The sequence below is a fragment of the Perna viridis genome, chromosome 4, assembly GCF_037379345.1.
Source record: "Perna viridis isolate PV_CMFRI_1.1 ecotype Kerala chromosome 4, ASM3737934v1, whole genome shotgun sequence".
Taxonomy (NCBI): domain Eukaryota; kingdom Metazoa; phylum Mollusca; class Bivalvia; order Mytilida; family Mytilidae; genus Perna; species Perna viridis.
The window spans coordinates 48,504,565-48,530,525 of record NC_142448.1 but is presented as its reverse complement, the minus strand read 5'-3'; the positions used below and the strand labels follow the sequence as shown (position 1 = coordinate 48,530,525).

Sequence of the window (25,961 nt, the reverse complement as noted above, 5' to 3'; positions counted from 1 at the left end):
ATGGCACGTCAACGATTGTAACATCGTTCAATGGTTTTGTTTGTTTTTTTTTGCATTTCAATAATGCCTTCAGTTCCAGACCGAATTGAATTTTGTAAAAGACCAATTATTCCACACATCACTACGAATAGTATTCCTGAGTCTACTGAAAAAAAACCCCTGAATACGACAGAAAAGACAAAGCAAACAAGAGTACATCGCCTTCGAGTACAAGTCAATTAAAATCGACGGGAAATCAAAAACTAGCTGTGGGAAATGATATCAAAATTATTTGTTTTGGTGAAATAGGAAAGCCTTTAGTCAATCTAACGCTACAAAAAATCGTAACAAATGGCACACGTTACAACATAACAATCGCAGAAATATTTACTTCACCACTGGATTCAGAAACCTCCTCATTCTACCAAAACGTTACTGCAACAATTACTTTAAGTGCTGAAGACAACAACGTTTCGTTCCGTTGTACGCCAGAATCATTTATCAACGACAACAAAACATTTGTCACGACAGGGCCAATAAATGTCGATTGTATGTTTTGTTTTAAAAATAGTTTAATGTCACATTCAGGAAAATTACCTAATGACACAGTCTTCTGAATTGTTATTTCTCTATGTCATATCATGTTTTTAACGTGAAAGTGGTTTTGTAGTTTAAATTGTAATTATTTTCTATCAAAGTGAAATGGTGACCAACTTTTTCTTTGAATATATTGTGTGTCATTTCGACACATGTGATATGACCAGGACCATTTATTTTGGACTGTAAACACCGTTCACGACGGCACTCTTCTTAAATCTTTTTATGATACAAGAGCCTCAATATCATGTATCTGTTTTTGACACTTGGTGAGAAGTAATCTCAAAATGGCAATGAGAGATCCTGAAAGCGATTGATCATTGACTTGTTTGACTATCTTTTGTGTTGCTGAAGTTGCTTTTTTGAAAACATAGGTGTATTTTTCCTTTCCATACTCAGTATAAATTCAACTGTATTCAAATTTTATTGGCGACCATTGTTGTGATTTAGTTCTGATGGCACTTATAGTAATGCATAGATTGTCTTGCTTTGATTTTGCATTTGTCGAAACCCACGAAATACACCTGTGTATAATCTGAATAACACACTCTTATACTACAGAATACCATGATATTTAGAAAATTATAGAACGAGGTATGAAAAAAAAAATTAACGAAACACAAGCATATAACGTGGTTGGTGTATTGGAGATAAGCCCTGTAATTTTTTTTGGGAAAATTAAACATTAAGTTTTAAATGCACATTCATGATGGGTTTACACGACATGCTTTTGATGATACATATCAGTTTGAAACGCTTCCGAAAACACTTCCCTTAACACGGAAGTGTTTTAATGATTTTGAGCCGTTTCGAAAACGTATTACATTCACACCAGTTTATTGATAAAAAACGTTTTATATACTTCAAAACTAATGCGTTTTAGAAAATGTATTCCGAAATGCGTTTTAACAGAGTATATCTTGAAATGTTTTTGCTGAAAGTATCACGAGGGAACATATTTGAAAAAACAAATATCGGTAATTTTAATTGTTCTCCTCTCATTATATCAATGTATGCAAGATAATGACATTCACATGTCTAAGCAAATCTTATGTTTTTTTTTCAAAAACAAGTTGAGCTGATGTTTTCACTTTATATGTTGACATTGTAGATCCTGTTGAGACCCCATCCATTGAAATATACGACGGGAACCATCCAAATATTACACTTATTTGTAGTGGCATTGGAAACCCCCTTCCAGAATATACATGGAACTGGACAAAGAGCACAACACAACCGATACAATGGGAGAAATATGCAACTACACAAAATATTACACTCACTTCTGTTAATGATAGTGGAATGTATAAATTTGAAATAAAAAACTCCGTTGCGGGAATAATTTATTTGAAAAATGCAAATATCACTGTGAATTGTTCAGGTAATAAACTGTACTTGCGTTTGGATCGTTAGCAATAAAATTAAATAAGCTACGTAAAGGCTTGATTTTAGGCGATATTATAACTTGTTGAGTGAAAAACATGTGTCTTAATATTTTTTACAGCGTATTTATAAATTTATTCAGATATCTTATGTCGGAATGTCATTAAGAAGTATTAATTTACCTTGATGTGTATCATCTGTATATTGAAGAACATTAGTCATTATCTTCTTCAAAATCAGCAACACAGTTGTTTTATTTCCTTTAATTTACATGGTATTCTTAAACAAAAGCCACAAGTATGTATCAGTCTGACAACAAATAGACAGAAGAGCTTAAACAATTCATTAGTTTGAAACTTTTTTCTTAATTCTTAGTGTCTGAATTTTATAATAAGACCAATAACAATAGGTTACAGCTCAAGATTAATCCTACAAAGAGGAATGACCCGGCCAGCGAAAGCTATATTTTTATATAGACTAGCTGGACTTCGTGCAGGCGGCGTTGCCATATACGTCACGGCGATACGAGTTCGAGTCCAGCGGAGGGAATGACGAAAAAAAAATTGAGAGTTCTAACATCGTTGGGAATTTTTAAGACCTTTATATATATAATATTATTGTTTTTATTTTTTTTCATTTCCTCTTATTTATTGTTATTATCTTTGGTACTGTTTTTACTGATTTTACTGATTTTGACATATGGCAATTTTTTGCTGCCCATTTGTGTTGAGATATGCTAGGAATAATGAAATGTTATTGAAGCGGGAGGTTAAGCGCCCAATAAAACCTCGTTAAGACCACCTTTTATTTCGAAATGCCTGTACCAAATCAGGTCATTGTGATTGTTTTCAACTTTCCGATTTTTTCCAGACATTGTCATTTGTTAGACAGACTTTCCTTTTGAATTTTTTCTTTTGACTACCGCATAGATTTGATCGGCTCGATAATTTTGTTAAAACCCTTAATTACCATTTTAAATGCTACATGATAATGTACTTAAATATATATGATCATATAAATTTCTTTTCAGATACATCAAAGGTAACAACATTACCAGGCGTAAAAAATCCTGAAATTGAAAAATCATGTGAGAGTTTTTGCATTTTAGAATTTTTATTCAAGACTTTTTTTCTTACCCTATCTCTCTATGAAAAGTTCCGAAAGCGTAACTTTCTGTCAGTTTAAAATCAGGTTGTCAGTGCGTCCAAGGTTTATATGATTTCAGGCTTTGCCTATGTTTTTGGTTCACCGCCATGTTGCTACTTCCATGTCGACAAATGCCGACTTCTGTCGTAATATGTTTAGCCATTCAGTAAAATTTATAGCCATTCATAGCTCTGGTCTTAAATTCTACTAATAAACGACGTCCTTGACGGAAGCTCCGTCCAAATCACTTTTATATTTCTGTGTTTAAGGTACATGTATCTGCAGAACCTTTTCATAATGCGTGAATATGTTTGAACTCTAACAGAAAATGATAATTATTTGTTCTTAATTTGACTCGATCTTGTTACCATTACTCAATTAGACAGTCTCAGCAAAACCATTACCACTTTCTAAAGTTGTTTTACTAAAAATCATAGGTGCTGGATTTCTTGCTGCTGTTTTAGATGTAATAAGTGTCATATCAGTAGTTATTGTTAGTATTTGTTATAGAAAAAGATATACTATCTTTTATATTTTGTATTTTCAGATGTAAGCACATTTCCATATTGCTTTACTTAACACATTTCTATATTGCTTTACTCAACACAATGTCATTAGCAGTAATAATTTGTAGTGCTTTGAATTCTAATGAATTGCATATTATATACCATTTGAAGACTCAAAAATCATACTAGTCTATTGGCCACATGCATCCTAGATGTCCCGTTTACAAAATTTTATAGATCATAATTGTCAATTTACTCCATATCTAAAGAATAAGAATTAAGCTGTTTACAGCAAAGTGCTAAAAAATGTATACTACTTTAGAAATTTGCTTATTATCCGTTTGAAACATCATTGCAATATTTAATTACTTAAACTACAGTTTCATTGATTTAAATATCATGTTGTAGATATAAAATAAGTCAAAATTTACATCAAAATCATTGAATTAAAAGCTATTTTTTACTTATAATACATTAAACTAAGGCAACAATTTAAAAAAGTCACATTCCAATTTGTGTTTGATTTTCGCCACTTCGACTAATTGATTTAAAGTCAATGTTTTTTTAAACTTTGATTAAAGAGTTTTAGCAAATCTGATGTCATTTTCAACCAAATAGATATGAATAGGATAATTTTTTAGGTTCGAAATTTCACAATTTTTCATATAAGGTTTTCTTAAATTGTTAATTGAAAATAAAGCTTTCCTGTTTTCTGAATCGAAAATTTGCAGGTTTTTTTTATAATCAACTTTTGCCATTTCTATGTATATAAATCCTCAAATACTATATTCATAAAAGACCCTTACTAACATATTTATTTAGCTGTAGCTCTCCTTATTCGCAGTATTCAAATGGTATTCTAATTTATGGCTAACTTGGTTTGCTTAAACTTGTTTCAAAAGAAAAAAAAAGTAAAACCCAAACAAACAAAACTATTTCGTTAAAGTTAACGACATGGAAATAATACAATGTTCCTTACTTTGTTTCATAAGACCTATAAGCATGGAATTAAAACTAAAATTAGTCATCATATAGATTCACTTGGAAAACTACAACAACAAAAATAAAATATCGTACTGTTGTGGCTTTCAAACAGGTGATTGTTGTGAACGAAATTTCATCATAAAGCATTTTGAAACAAATATGAAATTAAAATACAAATGTTGTCATTTAAATCCATATCACCCTTTTCCCTCTAAAGATTCTTGAAGTACATGAAATCACCAAATTTCTGTACAATTAAAGTTTTTCGGACTAATTGGATCTGTGTTAATAAAAAGAGGTATCAAACTATCACTTTCAGTGCAAAAATTACAACTTAATGATGCAATATGATATAGCATACCTTGTATCCTACGTATGTAATAAGTTAATGAAATTGTTGTCAAACATACTTTTATAAGCAATTTTTGATTAACAACATTGTTTTTGTATTCTGTTATAACATGGGACCATCGGCAAAGCCAGGAACGAAACCTTGGTGTTGTATGAAAATCTGTATTGTTTTAGAAACTGTAATACTGCAAATTTCGATAATTAATATATTAAATGATTCATGGTAAGACAAGTCTGCCTACCCTACTACGTTGTTGATCACCCTCGGAAATCTTTTGTCTATGAGCAGTGGCATCGACCAAGTGGTTATTAAATGCAAAAGTACCAAACATATTACAATGCAAAACTCGATATGCTTCACACGGGTTTCAAGCAGTAACATCTCATCAGCAGTATTAAAATCAAATGCCAAAGTAGATCTTAATCCAAAACAAATTGTATACAAGAAAATCTCAAAACCAAAAGTGTACAAGGAATGAAGCTGTGCTGTTAATACTTTGAATACTTTGTAATAATTTGAATTTTGATAGATAACGTCTAATATAATTTGGAGTCAGACAATTCGGACTACTGAGTTCACCAGCGTTACTATCGTCTCAGTGGTTAATAAATTAATTGATTTGATCAAATTAATACATAAATAGTCACATTTTTTATAATATTTTACAATTTTCGAGATAAGGGTAACATTTTAGAAGATAAAAAACGATTATTATGAAAATCATTCATTACTTACGTTTACCTGAAAGCCGTTACATCATTCTTCAAGATTTTGCCATATATATGCAATGACAAAACTTAGAATAATAATAATAAAAAGAAAAAATATACCCAAATGAAAACCTGGTTCTTAAGCTTCGTACTTTTATCATAACCATCATAAAAGAAGTAACTTATAGCAATTTAACTTAGCAAATAATATGCACATCTAAATAATTATTATTTTTAAAAGAGTCTAATATCACAGTCTCTTTATGATCAATGAACTTTTGTTAATTTGGCTTGAAACTAGCAATACATTTCATACAGATTTCAATCTTGGGATGGGGTAGTATTATGATTATATTCAGCATCAAGTGTATTTATTTTCAATAGAAAGCATTATACATAGTTTTTTTGGAATGTACAATGAAATGAAATATTGATTTTTTGCGAAGTCGTTTGAGATGGAAAATTCTGACCTTTAGTATTTATAAACATGCAGACTGACACTTTATAAAATCAGCTCAAGTAGCGAAGTAGAAATAAGAATAAAATAAAAACAAATATGCAATCCTTTTCTGATACGACGATTTCTCTGGGGGTGTTTAAATTTCAATTTTTTCATTATATATATGTAATTAGGGAATTAATATAGCATGTTGACGAATGAATCTGTATCTTCCTTCATTTAATATTTCTAATTGTAATATCGTACTGGTGTCATTTTATCGCATGGGAACTCAACGCATTGTTGTGGCTTTTAAATCTTATCTATAAAGATATATAATGCAGACTTAGAAATAAATGCACGTGTAGCATGCAAGACAAAGTTTGCCCATCTCTCATGCTATTGACTTAATTTAATACATTACACTACTACCAAACAATTATTGTCATGATTTGTTTGTGTGTGAGCACTTTTTTATAACTTTAACACACTCAAGTATTAGATTAAAATGTTTGTATACATAACAATGCAGTTCATCATTTTCATTTTCCAGCTCTAGTATATATAGATATTTTGAAAAAGTAATCAAGGGAACCAAGATTCTAGCGTTAAACAGAAGAATGTAATCCTGGGACAAAGACCAAACATGGAAAACAGACACACACAACAATGAACATAAAATAATCAAAATAATACATAAAAAGTAACAAAAGTAAATGTAAGTCAGTCGGACTTCACTACAACTTGAAGCATGTACCAGATGTACCAGTAGGGTAAACGTTCACTTTTTTCTAGAGACACCCACCGAGTTGTTCATAAAAAGTCATGTCCAGGGTAGACAAAAGAGGATAGGAAAACACGTTGAGCAAATCAGTTTCAACTTTGAAGAATGTGTGTTATAACGACCTTACATATTGTGGATCTGACTTTGTTTATCGCTATCATTGTGTGTGTCTTCCCTTTAGAGATTGCCATTATATCCCTAGTATTGGAAAGGACTTTAGAATCCATAGAAGCAGTGCAGTCATGGATATTGTCATTACAGTTTAATTGCAATTTCATAAATCAGATACGTGGAGCAAAACAATCCAAGCCAAATAATAGAATCCTCTGGTCTACGTTTCATTCTCTACTCCACTTATGCTTACAATACAACTTTAATTAGCTGTTTGTAATCTAGAAAATTAAAGAAGACATGAAAAAAATCAGAAGATTCTCCTGAAAAACCAGAAATTGGTATAACAACAGCTGTTTTGAATCACCCTACAATGACTTTAAAAACGAGTCATCTGCCACAGGCGAATTTTCCTCAATTCCTGACGAAGAACGAAATCTTATTGATTTTGAACAAGAAAAAGATGAAGCTAAATGCAATGCGTTAGTTGGTACAAATACAATATCAATTATTCAATCTCACAAAGGGAAAGATTGTGCATTAGATTATTTAATCAATACCTACTGTAAGTGTACAATTGACATACATATTCTTATTCGTAAAATGGTTAAACATTGGAGTTAAGTTTACACTTCAAGTGAGTAACCTTTATCAATGTAAACTACATTTAAATGATAACGATCGCAAATATCAAAATGGTGAATGAATTTTGTTTTGATTTGAGATTCTTTTTAAATTTTACATAGAAATTAAGTTCCATAAAGATTAGATTTTGTACTGGTATGGCTACCGTTAGGTGAAATATACTTCGATTTAAGAGGTCGAACAAAACGCAATTATACGATGCTTCTTTTATCAGATAATGTTGAGAAAAAATTGTCTTTTAATTTGGGCTTGACTGCAGGCCGGAGACATTTTGTTTCCTTGTGATGGGTATTGTCATAATCGTAAATTATATTTGACCGATATTAAAAAGAAACGAGATACGCAGGAAGTCTTCTATGAATTTGATATAAAGCTTTGAAACCTCTACAAAGGAATATAAACAACAAATAAGAAGTGATATTAAGGATTCTAATAATGGCATACAGTTATTTTTTTGTACATCAGGTTCTCTGTTGAAGTGAATTTTCCTGACCTGAGATAAGAATACTTATCTAAATTGTAAACTGTTCTGTTCTCAGTAACATAAGATTACCAATGAAATGAAAATATGTAGCAATATAAAAGCCGATACACGCGAAGAGTTTAAAGAGAGTAACTGCAGACATTTTTTTGCATGAAACTCGTAGTTCACATAATGCAATGAATCCAATTATATTTTCTGGTAAATATAGTTTCCTTCCTAATTTTGAAAGATATTTCTATCTTTTACTCAAATTTAACATTCTGAGGCAGTAATGTAATTAATAATTTTGATTAATAATTTTGATAATTCTGATTAATAATTTTCATAATTTTGATTAATAATAATCAAGATTTTTATTAATAATTTTCATAATTTTGATTAATAATTTTGATAATTTCACCCTACCGGAGCACCTGGTAAAAGATCCAACTTTTTAGTTGAGTCCGAGTTGCTTATTTGCTCTATGTTCTTTGTTGTGTATGTCTGTTTTCCATGTCTGGTCTTTATCTCTGGGTTACATTCTTTTGATTACCGCTATGCTATAACCTTGGTTCCCTTGACTACTCTTTGATAAGTGTATTGAGGAGGAGAATGATTTGTGACAGACGATACCGAAGTCAGATAGAAATGTTGGGGTAGGCATATTGAATCAGTTAGTATGCACTAAATCCGTCCATCTCCACTAACAGGAAGTATCAGATGATACGTAATCAACAAAGCTTGTTTGTTTGTTGTTTGTTGGGGTTTAACGTCCGAACAGCAATATGTCAGCTATATTCAGACGATGGACATGAAATTGATGATAAAATGAACATGAAATGATGATGAAATGAAAAAGGGGTGGGACACAAGGACAATGGGGTCGACAAATTTTGATTGCCACTGGAAATGGGGAGAGGTGGGTAGGGTCGGGCAATTTAGCCTCCTGTGGCGGAGCCCTATGGTTCCTGCTCCGGGAGAATACAACAGTAGGTTTCTTTAACGTGCGAGGAACGTGGCATCTTTCCCAACACGGTGCACCACTATGGTTTGCGGTCTGGTTTTCCGTATTATAGCCTGACAATCCCAGCATGTAACACGCCAGGGGTACCCCATTCCACCAACTGGGGCACACAACTCAGTTGCTCTGTGGGTAGAGCGCCCTAGCCCCCGGCTAGGGTTCTGAGCACTATTTAGTCATCTTTTACGACAAGCTTAGCGCTGCTGCAAGCCTATTCTTTTAACACCCGGACTTGCACGGGATTATCAATCAACAAAGCTACATACATTTAAACAGAAAAGCATGCATGTGCTTGATTGACCTTTTTTTTACATATAACCACTGAATCAGCTAATTGATTATCAATAGCAGACGAAAATCTCAGGGCGCACATTGTAGAACAGGAAAAAAATAATAAATGGTTTGAACTTTGTTCCGCTGAACACAAATTGTATCGGCACACACGTTAAAATTATCATAAGATTGATCCTTTCGTGTGTACCGATTTTTACTTAAACTCATGTATGTGACACAGGCATGCCATGGGACATAAAGATCATGTAAAACCATCAGCACCTAGTAAACCATATGACACTTATGATTCACCTTCTACGAATAAGAATGTAAGTACAAGGACCAATGACTATTGGTATATATCGTTCGACGAAAAGGAAAAAGGCAAAGTGTCTACAAATGGCGAAACTGCAGAAGAGGTAAAGCAACACAATGATGAGTACTTTAAACAACAAATGGAAGAAAATGCTCAAAGCAATGTGTGAGTTTTAACTAAAATAACTAAGTGATGAATAACCCTAAACAGTCAGTCCACTGAATATCTACATTTTTGTTTCTATAATATAATATTATTCAGAGCTAGCGAATGTACTTTTGCATATTTCTAATATTTATTCAAATATACCCAAATACTTTTACTTTTCCATCGGTCATCAAATAATCATTTGAACATTGAACAGCAAAATAATCATTATATAATTTTTCTGAAACAATAAGCCTAACTGACGAATAATCCCATAAATTTTCACTGAATACTTCAACTGACCATTTTCATTGAGATTTGCGCTTATTTATTTGGTTTCTGTTTCTGCAATTGTCAAGATATGTTGTTTATTTAATCAGATTCATTATTGGTTTGACAGCTATACCTACCTCTCAAACAATTCAATTACAGTTTTTTGTCCGACATATCAATCCCTTCAATACCGTTATGGTGTTTAATTTATCACTCAGTGTCACTTCACTATTAAATCAAGACATGAAAATGGATTATAATTGTCATATTTACAAAACCAAAGAATTTTCGTTTTGAAATCTACAAAAATGCATTATAAAATAAAATTACAAATTAGAATATAAAAAAATCTCGAGGAACACTGTTTATTAGTGATACACAAATTTATTCATTTTGATATAGCCTTGATTCGAATGAGAATAAAATATCTACTAATTTTCATTGCTTATTTTTTTTTTCATTATTTGTTCAATTATAACTTTGATTGGTTAAGAATATCATGTCAAAATAGAGTAAGGATAATTTAAATAAGAACTCCTGGAGAAAATCAACTAAGGTAAAGCTTCGATTAAGAGTCAATGACTTGTATTTCTTTTCAGCGCACCTCTGCTTCGGGTGCAAATGTTATATGGTTTCCGTCGTTTTATACATACTTCGCCCGCACACTAATTATTTCTAACAGTTTTCACTGAATCTATTGTTCAACGCCTATCAATTTTTTAGCAAAAGCTTTATATAGATTCGCCGTATCGTAGGATTTAAATTTAGACCCACATCAAATTTATGTTAGATGACTTTCTGATCACCTTTGATCGTCTGTTCCAATGACGAAATTGCTCCTTGAATCAAATCGAAGTTTTCTATAAATATGATTGGTATTTTTGTATTTAATAACCAATTTTTTGATGTCACAGCTGATGGACCAAAGATCTCCAGCCCAGTATAGTCAAATTTGCACCAGATTTCATCTATGATATTTATTAAGATATGCAGTATAAGATAAAGATAAGTTTCATTACATATATTACACTTTGTAGACACTTCGGTAGTAGTAGTTTTGATTTTGAGTACTTAATGTGTACAGTTTATGGCTGAAGATCTTTTCATGTATTTGATTCTAGTGCTGTTGATGATAGATTGATTCTCTAAACACCCGTGAAGCATACCGAAATTTGCTATATATATGATAAGTCTTTTTGTATTTCACATATAATGAAGTCATATTCAATTTCAGACTGAATTGACATTAAATCCCGAACAGTTTTTCTTGTTTCGGTATGTTACATTCTTTAAATTGTTTCATTTCTAATAAAATAATGAAGCATCGATTATTTTTGACCTAATATTTTTATCACAAAGGAATCATCAATCGTACGAATATTCCACCGCCGACAAGCTAAAGAGACCTGCTTCGGGAAAAAACAAGGAGGACATAAAACAACCATTGGAAGTTACAACAGACAATAAAGTGATAGAACAGCTGCATGATAGAGATGGAGATATGAACGCACCTGCTGAAGAGGGAATATATCATAATGCCAACCAAAAGCGATATAAAGAATCGCCGGATTGTGAACCTTATGACACAATGTCAAGCATAACTAAGAATGGATATGACAAGTAAGAAAGTGCATCATTATTGAGTACTCTGTATAACAAACAGGACAGAGTATTAATATTATTTGTATCTTCTTTCCTCAGTTTTATTTGTTGAGAACCAAGTTAATAAAACAGAGTTGCATGTGTTTGAATTGATTGAAAAATTGAAATCTGATATTTAATTTAACCTGTAAACAGGAATATTAACGTAATATTATATTCATATAAAGTAATTACAGGTTAGGATCAGCTACAAAAGGCAATTGGGATGAGGGCACTAGAGAGCAGAAACAGGTAGCCATGGTTAGACCTTGTGGATACGAAAATGCTAGCATAAAACCTGACGATGTGGTGAAAATTAACGAAAAGTAAAACGCATCAATTTAAAGGAATGTCTTGTATGAGATGTTGTTCTTTTTTTAAACGAAAATCTTGTCAAATTTGTACAGTATATAAAATTATTTGATCGCACTTCCTTGTGTAAAAACATACTGAATTTTACGACGTGTCATGTTCGTTATGTCATATTTTTCAACTATAATTCCGAGTAGAGGTGTGGTATAAACCTAGAGGTAGTGATATAGGGTATGTGGTATATGGTAAATAATTTAGGGCAAATAATTACTTACAATGCAGATACAGAATACTCCTATTTTCAACTTAATTCATATATGATATAGTAAAATGATATGTATTCCAACTAAATTAAGTGTTTATGAATTGTGTAGTATCAAATGCGTCTCGATTTAACTTTATTAAATTTGAAGCGTTTTTCTTTTCAATGGTTTAATGTTCTTACTTTTTAACACTTATATTAAATGGAAATGTGATAAGTTTTAAGAAATAGATGAGATAGAAAACAAATATTTTGGAAAAGCCTTCATAGTCTTTATTGCAGTATGTATGTAACATTGGTATCTACTGTTAAACCCGTAAGTACATATGAGTTTTATTTCTATTAGCATATTTTTTATATGAAGAATACAAAACAGAAGTTACAAATTATATGTTTTCTGATTAGAAAAGTATAGATAGCCGCAATAAGTTCATTACAAATTAGTGTCTGTCACATTTTCCTTTCATTAGTATAATCAAAACAAAAGGAAAATAGTATAAAACAAATGATTGGACTTAGTCTTTACAATTTTCAAACACTGTAAATATAGTCTGTTATATATTTCCTTCATTACAAAGTCACCATAATGGGGTGTATATTTCAGGTGTATTAATTTATACTTTTATATTAAGTTTGTTTTTTTTGGGGGGGGGTTTAACGTCCGAGCAGCAATATTTCAGCTATATTCAGACGATGAACATGAAATTGATGATAAAATGAACATGAAATGATGATGAAATGAAAAAGGGATGTGACACAAGGACAATGGGGTCGACAAATTTTGATTGCCACTGGAAATAGGGAGAGGTGGGTAGGGTCGGGCAGTTCAGCCTCCTGTGGCGGAGCCCTATGGTTCCTACTCCGGGAGAATACCACAGTAGGGTTCTTTGACGTGCGAGGAACGTGGCATCTTTCCCAACACGGTGCACCACTATGGTTTGCGGTCAGGTTTTCCGTATTATAGCCTAACAATCCCAGCATGTAACACGCCAGGGGTACCCCATTCCACCACCTGGGGCACACATCCCAGTTGCTCTGTGGGCAGAGCGACCTAGCCCCCGGCAAGGGTTCTGAGCACTATTCAGTCGCCTTTACGACAAGCTTAGCGCTGCTGCAGGCCTATTCTTTAAACACCCGGAGCTGCACGGGGCCGTTTTATATTAGGTAAAAGCATGGTAATTACTAATTCAAACGTTCAAATGTGCAATAAGCACGTATACTAAGTATGGGCCCTTTCTAAAACCAGGCAGGGTCTGATTAATCATATTTCAAGATAATCGAAAAACTGTTAAAATACATTTGTGAAATCCTAATTACAACACGTACACGTTAATTTTCGTGGATCTGTTATCATGAGAAAGATCTGACTAGTAATAATGTAAATCTTCTGACGATAAATTATTCCGTACTTCATTGTTGTAGAATGCAATCAAATTTTAAGTGTTAATAGTGACCAACTTTCACTTGCACTCTTAATGTCGAATACAGTTTCTATGAGGCCCACTAAAGGATTTCCAACAAATCAAAATGGGAATAGGGAACTCATGAATATGTAATCATAAGATTTCAAGGTAGAGCTGTACTTGAGTACCAGTCCATATAAAATTCAGATACTACATAATGTGGAGGTAATTCTTGGTGTAAAAAAACACCGAACAAATGATGCTTATTTGGTCTACTTGTACTATACGTTTGAGTAACAATAGTTCTTTCTGTATTTAATTCTGTGACGTTTGAGAAAACCATGCCTTGATCTCCGAATAAAATCATCCAAATAAAAGCGAATCAAGAACGGTAAATCGTGCAAAGCGACTATTTCAAATTCAATTTATACATTTTTTTATCTCAAAATTGCGAGAACCAAATGTAAAGATAAATCCGCTTTTGTAGTAACTATTATTGAGTTAGAAATAAAAAATGAATTTGATGGGTTTTTGACATGTATGAATCACTGATTTTTAGTAAGACTGCGACCTAACAAAAAGTACTGTTTATCGACGTAACCTACGAACCTATAAGTATTCATTTTTGTAGAAAAAAAGAGAGACAACTAGATTTATTTCACTGAAAGTCAATCCATGCATATGTTTATATTAAGAGTGTTAAATACGTACGTTACGTCAATAAATATTAATCATATATTAAAACATTTAGATACAGTATTATTTGGTTAGAACAATGTCATTTAGACAGTGTAAATACCTAAACTAAATTTGTATATTTTTTGCTATTATCATCTGCTGTTGAGGCTTACAATGTCATTCCCGCTTCCATATGTTATATCTATTTTTTGCAATATTACTATAGCTTCACAAAGTATACATGTATATTTGTATTAAGGTTGATTGCTTAAAATAAATCAACACTAAAAATAAAAAAACAAACAAAAAACAATAACAAAAAAATTTTAATAGGTCAATTGTTCCAGAACAATTGAAATGTCTTTCCCACCAATTCTCTCCTGATAATTATCATGTTCATGAGAAAAGACCTTGGCTTCACGGCTAATGGTTTTTTGTGTTCTAGCCTGTGGAGACAGCTCGATCAACAGTATCCATTCTTGTATATATTTAAAAAGGCGAGGTTTTTGACAATTATTAAATTTGCAAAATAGTTCTAATTCTTATAAGAAAGATGAATTCTGTAGTAACTGTGTTGTAATAAACTATTTTTTCCTGTCAATTTCATCAATACAATTAGTTCAGAACAAAATGAACTTGTGATTTTCATAAATTCAATGGGAGATAATTATAAAGTATTGCAAAGCAAAAGGCCTCAATTGTCACTTCCAGGTCAAATGGTCACCCCTCTATGAAGTACTAAAACACACTTAACATAGAATTATGCATTGTAAAGGTATTATTTTAGTGTGTATTGAACACATGTTGTCAAAATAAAACTCTGATTGTGGACTCTAAATTGGCACTTTTAAGTCTCTACAAAAGTATGAGTATTGTGTATTAGTGTGAATAATGTGCCTCCATTGTGTAAGTTGGAACGACAATGTCGGAACATAGTGACTTTACAAAATTACTGTACAACAACTGTTTAAATATTTTGATAACCAAGAATTCAGTCTCTGTTCTTCCTATTTTAAGACAACTAAAAGAGTTAATGTAAATTGATTCAGTACATACGTACTTTGATTTTCATATTTTAATGACAATTGAAAATTATTAATACATGTTTATTTATGGTGATATTCTCGCTATGCTGTTGTTTAAATTTTAGGCCATACATAGGGTTGTTTTGCATTTAAAGATCGTAAATAATGGTTTTTACTGATAAAAAGCTGGACATTCCCATGATAGGTCTAAGGCCACTTTTAAAAAAATGTATTGGAAGTATACTTTTTAGGACAGTTTTCAGAAACTAACATTCACGCATGTATTAACATTATTTACTTATTGTCTTATAATATAGGGTTATTGTATGAATACTGGTGAATATCGTCCGGAGCAGAATATTATATTGCACGAGCTTGCGAGTTTTTTTTTAAATGCATTAATTACGGTAAGAACTATTGTTTTTAACGTGTACACCAATTTTCAAAGAGAGAGGTGATTTTCAATAACGAAAACCGACAAAGACACCACTAATGGAATTGGTTGTATTCGAATATAGTTCTAAATGTCGGTGGAAAGTTTTCCTATATAGATACATATTAAGACAGTAAATCCCGACTTACCAATAGTTATAACTCATACTATAAAGACTTAAACAAAAAAACTACAGCAAAAAAGTGCCTAATAGAGATTCAGAAATGACCGTACAATTGAGGTAAAATATCCTGTCAAAGTTTGACAAAGAAGCAAGAGATCCAAAAACATACTGCAAATCATTTAAGATCAACAGTGAAGGTCCCAAGTCTATACGACTTACGGTTTAAAAATTAAGTGACCAACCGAACAATTTCATTTTAGGTCGCGAAATCGCGTAACCAGGGAAACCTCAAATCTTTTCGAGACTTTGTCAAATAGTACTGCCCCGGGTTTCTAAAAAATATGGAGCTTTCGGTTTGTGTGTATCAAAATCGGTTTCAGAAATTTTAGCAAAATTATTTTTTCCGCTACGGGGCAGATAACTCTGGACCGACAAATGATCATGTCTCACAGGGTGAATTCCAAAGTCCCCTGTCAGATTGCAAAAGGTTCTCAACATCTTGTCGTGATACGTTCAGCCAAAACTTTGGCAAAATCCCTGACGGAAAAAAAAGAATAATAATAATAATGATAATCAGAAGAAATACAAGAAGGTCTTCCCATTGAAATGGGAAAGACCTTAATACTTAATAAAATTTGTCGGAAAGGGCATAGACTGGTTATTCGAAGGAAAATATGGTATTCTGGAGTCAATACGACCAAAAAAATTGCAATTTTTGAAAATGTCGCGATTCGGCGTATTTTCACCGATTTCTGAAAATCGTCAAATTTGACCGGAAGTATGCATTGTGGTATATCATTGGAAGTGGAATCATGCTTCTAAATTGATTGGAAGTAGTTTGAGTTGTCTATCTTGAACCATATTGGCAAAAATGGCAAAAAAAACATTTTTGACCCAGTTTTTGACCATTTAAACAATTGACCTTGACTTTTGACCTTTGACCTTGGTATTTTTAGGTAGCATTTATGCTCTTGATCAAGAATATATATGGTTTGTAGGTACTTTTATTTGAAACAAATGGAAAAAAAATTGACCGTTCCCATCAAAATGGCATAAAAAATCAGTTTTTTTGCCATGATAACTCTTACAGTTTTGAAAATGCTGAATGAAAACCTATACTTTTCTTGTAGAACTTGTTATTCTGAACATATTTGGCTTTTACAGTAGACCTCTATCTGTAACGGTTTGTGATATATTGGCAAAAAACTGCAAAAATTACCAAAAATACCGGTTTTTGGGCTCTAACGTCAAAATGCTTCATGGAAACGCTTAGAATTCTCATTCCATTTGAAGATCTAATCAAGATGCATATTTTTCATGTTCATCATTTTCTTCTAGCTGTTACCAATTTCAAGTTTGAATGATAATAAGGCCAAGGTCAAATTTCAAAGTGACCTTTGACCTTTGACCTTGACATTTTTAAACACACAACATTCATCTATGATCAACAGTGAAGGTCCCAAGTCTATACGACTTACGGTTTAAAAGTTTAGTGACCTACCGAACAATTTCATTTCAAGGTCGCGAAATCGCGTAACCAGGGAAACCTCAAATCTTTTCGAGACTTTGTCAAATAGTACTGCCCTGGGTTTCTAAAAAATATGGAGCTTTCGGTTTGTGTGTATCTAAAACGGTTTCAGAAATTCTAGCAAAATTAGTTTTTCCGCTACGGGGCAGATAACTCTGGACCGACAAATGATCACGTCTCACAGGGTGAATTCCAAAGTCCACTGTCAGATTGCTAAAGGTTGTCAAAATCTTGTCGTGATACGTTCAGCCAAAACTTTGGCAAAATGCCTGGCGGAAAAAAAATAGTAATAGTAATAATAATCAGAAGAAATACAAGAAGGTTTTCCCACTGAAATGGGAAATACCTTAATTAAGAAAAAAATAAGAAGCTCCCTTGTCACAAACGTTTAATAGATTTGTAGAAAATTGTTCTAGGACCAAAGTAACTAACAAAGAAAATAACAAGGATTTGAAAATATCTTGTCACATGAATCAGAACGATGTATGTAATATGAGAAAAAAAAAAAAAAAGAAACGAAAAACGTTTCTTGAATTGTTGTTACAAGCTTTGTAATTTCATTTTTTTTATTAAAAACAAAAGAAATTTTGAAAAAAATTAAACCGTTTCGTACAATTGTTTTTACAATCATCTAGTTGCTTTACTAATAATAAATATTTTATTTGGAATATTGTTATCGGCTTTCTTTAGTTTATACTTTGAAATTCATTACCTTTTATTCATCTGAACATAAATGTAAAAGATATTTTTTTCGTTTGTTTTATAAATTAAAATAAAAATGGACAATTTTAGTTTTTACTTAAGATGAGAAATTTTAAGGTTGCTCAATATTAAACAAAAATGCATCACAAAGTATGGTTCGGACACGTTATAATACATATTTATACCACAAATTGATATACAGCAATTGAATTTTACTGATACAAGTACTGGTCATGCTTCTTTGGACATACTACTGACGTATACATAACATAAATTAGTGTGAATACAGAAATAAACATTAACATATCTTGTGCTGGTCCTAAAGGTGACTTGACATGCCCCTATTTAAATCCAACGAAATTCAAAAAAATGAACCAGTTGTTCTTAAATGATAAGTTTTTTTAGGAGTCAATAACATTATGCTCTTCTTAGAGACACTTACATTGTGAATCTTCTTTCAAACATAAGAAGTGGGTACTATCTAACAGTAAAATATAATTAGAGAAGAAACTATAAATTTTTTTTTATTAAAGATAGAATACTTTTTTTCTGATAGATACCCTATTATAAGGAGTACGTGGCACAGTTCATTTTTGTATGTCAATTGAACTGGTATTTATCTCGCTTAGTCCTAATGAAAGGAAATACCAGTCGTATGGTTATCGATCTACCCATAAGGTTCGGATTTAGATGAACATCTATTGTAGTGTTTATCTGTATCACATAGATTAAGTTCACATTTTTGAAAAAAACACTATCTTATCCGTGCATGCATAATTATAGTTCATTCACATTCAAGTCTTATTCAAGTTTTTTAACGTGTGAAAGGAAAGAAATTGCATAATGTATTCCTTCGTTAATTACATACAAATATATTTGAATCTAAACCATTTAAACAATATAAAAGAGCTAACATAATATTGTCCTTTGTATAAATGGTTTTAATGGGTTTGCAGGTTTTGTTTATATATCTCACGTTTGTTAATCCAAGGAAAATAGCTGTATTTATACAATGTAAAGCAATGCAACCATATATACACACCTATGTTAAAATTACAGTATAGACCATCAAGATTACTCTTATTATGAAGTTTCATAAGTACGCCTAAGGAAGGAATGAAAAAAGACAATTCATTCTCCACTCAACAACACTTATATTTTACATATTACAAGATTTTTATCAGTGATTGTAGTTGGATTTTAAGTATTTCATTCTCAGTATCAAAGTATCGAAAAATTCAGTAGAATATTTCCTACATCAAGTACAAATTCACTTTTATAAAGCCAAAATAAATATTTATGTTGAACAATTTGTCAACACATCTCCGGTAAATTTACAGAGAAAATTCGTTAAAATTATGTTGAGATATATTTTGTTTTAAAGATTTACAACCTACGTTCAGTTAGTTACATTCAATGTCATATAATATTGTTGATTACTTGTACATTAACATTATCAAGAATTTAGTAATCAGATCGTCGTTTATCCATATGAAAAGCTCGTGTTGCGTTTACCAGAAAATATGTATTAAGAGTTTGTTAAACTAATTGGTTAACGTTTTGGTAATTTACTATTCAGCAAAAATATAATTTTCGTCTTGCAAATGATTGCAACAAGTTTAATCTATTGATTAGCATCAAGTTCAAGGTGTTGTACGCATCATTAGTAATAAATACATTTCTTATTTGAATTTCAAAGATTGAACTTCCATTATGCATTACATTTACACATATCAGAAATACTTTGATAACTGGGGTTGTAAGAGAAAGAGATTACGCATTGACTTACAAATGGGGAAAACATCTAGGACTTCTTCTTAGTTCCTGTAAGGGAAAATACAACTCTCCTTCGTGATATTCAATCCCAAGTAAGCCTAGTGCCCGACAACACTTCGTTTAAGTTTAAAGTAAAGAATATGTGTCAACAAATTAATGGCGCAGATGAAGTAGTAAGCAGAAAGTATAAGTTTCTCTAGAAATAACGACTATGGCCGATATTTTACGGATAATGTTATATAGCAAGCAGTTTATAGACATTTTAAAAGTTCTACGATCGACACCATGAACAGGCTCACCAATAAAATATGATTCCCGACTTTACACCGTTATATATGTCTTCCATCTTCACTCGATTTGACGAACAACACGGATGGCATTTACTACGAAGTAGAGACTGACTGCTCATCCGTCCAGAGATCATTGGCCCATTGCCTTCATTCACTTTTATTCGTTATTCGTGCTGTATTCTCCTTGAAATTTTTAATACATTTGTGTTGTGTTTTTCCTTCGTGCTTTGTATTTTGGAGCTCCTGGAGTCGTTTTGTTAAATGTTTTCTTAAAGCCTGTACCATCAGTGTCAATACTTTGTCTAAATATGGTTATCTTAGAATTGTTCAGTATATTAAATGAGACAGTATTTTATATTATTATTCGATTTTCTTCCTTTGACCGAACGGAAACAAAATTGCAGGTGTTTAAAAGGCAGTTATCAATGTTTATTGATAACAAAAAATTTATCTCTACAAAAGGTCAATGTCTGTGGTTACCTGATTGATGAGTAATTTGTAAAATAAGTGCATCCTACACAGTACATTTATACACAATTAAATCAATTCAAAGATAAAATATGTATCATTGAGTAAAGACTAAAATTTGTTAACAATTTTTGAAACACTAGACTGTTTCTATTCACATTCCTGGTCCAGAATCTTACGCACATGTATTAATAGAAGTTAAATTAAGGAACGTGCATTGCTTTTGATAGAAAATATGTGATCAATCATTAGACCTTGGTAATAGAAGTAGTTTTATCCGTCGATTGACTGATTGAATACATTACAATCTGAGACTGTCTCTCTTACATCCTTAATCTGGTCAATTACACACTCAGCGTGTTTTCAAACAGTTAATTATTAATGTTTTATTTTTTACGAATGATTTCTTTATAGCTAGAAAGGTACTGGTTCTGTATTGGAAGAGTTTGGACATGAATCTGCAGTTGGAAAATTCATTTTCTGGCCATTATCCTAAATCAAATACACGTATTGACTGAATTTTGTGCTTCAATCTTATATTTGCAGAATACGTGTAAGAAGGTAGAAACCGCCAATGACAAGTCATATAAAGCTGATAAGTGTTTACATTTTGATACGACATCCAATTGTCTTATTGACTTTGACCAAGATTTTTATCACGTGTGCAACACGGTTTAGAAAGATAAATCTTAATCTACATATTAGACAATCTTAATACAATATCTTCCCTATCAGATTTTACATTCTCTATCAGTAAATACTGTTGGCCACTGTTCACTTGTAAAATTTTAACTGGAAATTTTAGCCTTGCAAGAAAAAGTAATCAAGGGAACCAAGTTATAACGGTAATCGAAAGAATGTAGTCCAGGGACAAAGACCAGACATGGAAAACAAACACAACAAAGCATAAAGTAACTAAAATCATACATACAAAGTAACAAAAGCAAATGAGCAACTCGTACTCCACTAAAAACTGGGAGCATTGACCAGGTGCACCGGTAGGGTAAGCGTCCTCTGCTTTTCTAGTATATCGCCCAATAGAAAATACGCTTGCGTCTTTACATGTGTATCTTTATCTTATCTCTAGGGTTTTATTCTAAGTCAATGATTTTAGAAGGAATTATATTTATAGTTTGAAAGCATACAATTTGTATACATTTAGGTGAACCCGGCTTGTATCAAGGTTTTTTCCTTGACATTACAAAACATTTTCATTCGCTTATAAATCAGTTTATACGTACACTATGCTTACAACAGTATCAAGTTTGGGAAATAGATACATGTTTTTCCCAAAATTGTTCTGTATCGTAATATAAATTAAATTTACCGTTCATACACATGCACATGTAATGTACCGGGATCAAGTACGTTGGATATTCGATGTTTTACATTCGACATTCAAACTTTTCAATTTCAAACTGAATATCAAACGGTAAAATTTTACCGTTTGATATTCATTTTTGAATACTTTTAAGAATGTAAACTCGAAATGAATATCAAATGAATATCAAACGGTTATCTTTTTCTGTTCTATATTCGTTTGATATTCGTTTCCGGTTTTTATATTGAATAGAGAACAGATTTGAATATCAAACAGGATTTTTTTTGTCTGTTCGATATTCGTTTGATATTTGTTTCCGGGTTACATATTGAATATAGAATGGATTTGGATATCAAAATGAATATCAAACAGGATTTTTGTCTGTTCGACATTGGTTTGACATTCGTTTCCGATTTATATATTGTCAGATTTTCTGACTAAACCTTGTTTATAAAGTATGCTTTTTTGTTGATTTGATGTTCCTAGTGTATAGTTGGAGAAGAAAAACTCAAATCTGTACAATATTATCCGCACTGATCTATATTTCATAACTAGCACCCTAGCTAAAATGCAATTTCAATGGAAAATACCATAGAAACCATATTTTCGCATTTAAATTTCAGAAAATAGAGAATAAAGGGCCAAAATCTTCATATTTCATGTAGATTTACTGAATTTTTGAAAATAAACATCAAATTACCCCCAGCAAACACTAGCAAATAAAGTTTTCTGATACACAGGCAACCCCCTTATTAGGCACGAGACCACAATTAATATACACATTTGAGCAGATTAAAAAAAGATATGTACAAATAGGATTTTATGTATAAATTGTAGAAAATTTTACCATCATTTTCTGAAATTAATACATATAACCCGGAGAACATAAACATGACAAATGAGCCGAGTTATAAGTCCTAAATTTTAACCTTTTTCCACTGAATCAAATTACAAATTTTAGTCAGAATTGATTAATGAAAAAAAATGCCAAGTAATGTTGATATTTAGTATTAACAAGTAATATGTTCTACCTATTAGAGGCAAAACTTCAGCAAATAAGTTTCCAGTAAAAATATGAAAAAAATGTGGAAGGTATCTACTACCAAAGTTGAAACTATATTCGAAAACCAAGGGGAATTAATTGTGTTCGCGTACCTGAATACCTGTTCGACATTCATTTCCGGTTTTATATATTGAATATAAACACTGAATAAAACTTCACCAATATGGAAACATGTAAGAAGCAGAAGCTAGTGCCAGAAAAATTCACCCTAATTTTTAAAATTTTTAGCACCTATGCTTTGGAGACCACGTGGACATAAAAAGTGACCACTGCCAAATGTCTAAAATTTTTACCCTTTTCCATAGAACCAAATAACAACTTTCACATAAAATTACAGCATGAAAAAAATCTGTTGTAAATTTGATCCCTGTCCTACATTTCTGCAGCAACTACTAAGCAATAAAAAAGTAATGGGCAGAAAAGAAAAAAAAATCAGGAAGAAACACGAAAAGGAACTATATTCAAATACAACGAAAAGTCAATTAGGAATTAATTGTGATCTCGTAATCATAAGATTGGCTTTTTGAAACTCAAATAAATGCTTCATCTGTTGAAAGCGTACTCAATTTGTAGTCTAATTGCAAAGTTTTACAGAATTTTGTTGAAAAATAAATGATTTATGTCAAGTTTTATATTAATGGTGTATGTCGCGACTCCAACTTTTTGCAGATTGGGTGAAGACGTGTCCTCTAAATAGCCCCAAATCTAATATTCGATAGATGTCCTCAATTTTGTTTTCTTTATTTCCATTGCAGTGCATGTTTTTGACGTAGAAAACACCAGCTAGTTAGGTTTCCATTTAATTAAAGTCAGATATATGTGTTTAAATACATGTCACTGCAGTATTACAGTATTTTCACCTGGTGAAGGGGTACTTATATAACAACTCATTTGTAGAAGCTAAAAAAGAATGATTCATCCCAAATTTACTTCCAAAGTGCTTTGGACACATTAAATATACTTTAAAAACAACCAGAGGTAGTCTTTTAGAGTAAACTATCAGATGAGGTAATAAAAATCAAGCCAGGACCAGGGTTGTAAAACTGTGGGTTTTGGTAAATATGCCATTTACACTAATATTTCACCACTACAGCCACAAAATAGCGAAAACATATTTTAAAATCCATGTTTTGATGCTTATGTAGTACATATTAACTCAACTGGATGTTTCTTTATCATATCAGGTCAGGTTTTTTTGCTTTAAGGCTATTTAGTGTATGACCGGCTCCAAAATAACTGTTTTTCATCTACTCTGCAGGGCTTTAAGTGGCAAACTTATTCAAAATATATGTAAAATAATGGAAAATCATGTTTTTTTTTACATTTTAAAGACCTTTCTCTCTCATTGTTCAGAATTTCATACCAATGCAGTGAAAGGGAGTATTCCAAGAGGTTGAGACAATTGACATACACCGTAATTTTGCCAAATGACCTTTGCCGCAGGTTAAAAACAGAAGAACGGTGTTTATTTGCCGTTATTATGACACTGTTTATGCAAAAATCTCAAAATGAGATAGTAATTAGCTCATTTCCCCAAGTTTACCGTGATGCCATAAGCAAAATTTTATGAGTTTTACATTGCAAATCCCATAGAAACCTATTTTTGCACTAAAATAAAAAAAAATGAGAAAAGAAATTTCTTTTTGACACATTTCATGTTCATGTTATGAGATTGGAGAAATAAACCCCCAAAACGTATAAAAATAGCATGTTTTACAAAAAATGTGACCTCTATTATAGGTACAAGAACACAATTAATTTTGTAGTGCATTCCAGCAGACCCATATTGACAAATAAATAAATTTCAACCCCTTCAAACTCAATAAAACTTCACCAATATGGAAACATGTATAAAGCATATATCTATAAGAGTGCGAGAAAAATTCACCATCATTGTTTTTAATTTTTAGCACCTATGCTTTGGAGACCTTGTGGATATAAAATGTGACCACTGCCAAATGTCCTTAATTTTGACCTTCTTCCATAGGACCAAATCACAACTTTCATGTGAAATTACTGAATGAAAATGTCTACATTTCTGCAGCAAATACTAAGAAATAAAGTTTAGGACAGAAAGGAAAACAATCAAGAAGAAACACACTAAAATTAAAGGCACTATGTTCGTATACAACAAAAAGTCAATGGGAATTAATTGTTATCTCATACCATCAGATGGCTGATTTTCAAAATACTTTATTTCGCATGAAATTTTGGAACTAGAATGAATCGATTATTATTATTATTATTATTATTATTAATCTTATTATTTTTACCTTTTTTCTACCTACTCTGTACGTGCGTTCATGCTGTATTAGTGTCTAAGTGCCTGATATTTTATGAAACATAGTATTTGGCTGTTAATTTTGGAAAGGCACCCTTTATTTATACTAAAACTCAGTAGTATTTTTTTCAATATGTTACCATGGCTACTTGAATTTATAACAAATAATCACTAAATTACTTATAAATGACCAACCTCCACACACCAAGGATTTTAAAAATATGCACTTTTTTATGACAAAACACTAGAAGTTTCTTTGCTGACTGCCTCAAAACAGCTTTATTTCAACAAAATTAAACCACATTTCAGAAAAAAAACGACCTAAATGTATTGCAGTACCTTATGACAAGTTTTCAGGAACCCTACAAAATAGGATTTTCATCATAGAAACCACAATTCCAATTTTTTGTGTACGTTATGGTGCACAGAGGTAAAAAGAGTAGTTTGTGTTAAGAAATTCAATTGTTTAGTGCAAATTAATTCTTGATACCAGATTTTCTGAAGTTTTATCATTTCAAATGTGAC

General features: G+C 31.7%; 2 protein-coding genes across 4 annotated transcripts in view; both read left to right on the top strand.

The window, feature by feature from the left end:
- The window catches only part of LOC148620353 (uncharacterized), a 150,330-nt gene that overhangs the window by 45,129 nt on the left and 79,240 nt on the right, over positions 1 to 25,961 (top strand). The window lies entirely within an intron of this gene.
- On the top strand, positions 9,642 to 12,748 carry LOC148620355 (uncharacterized). Its single transcript, XM_088576841.1, has 3 exons — positions 9,642 to 9,874; positions 11,489 to 11,749; positions 11,968 to 12,748. Exons 1-3 carry the CDS (start codon positions 9,642 to 9,644, stop codon positions 12,098 to 12,100), a joined length of 627 nt encoding a protein of 208 aa, XP_088432967.1. The 3' UTR covers positions 12,101 to 12,748.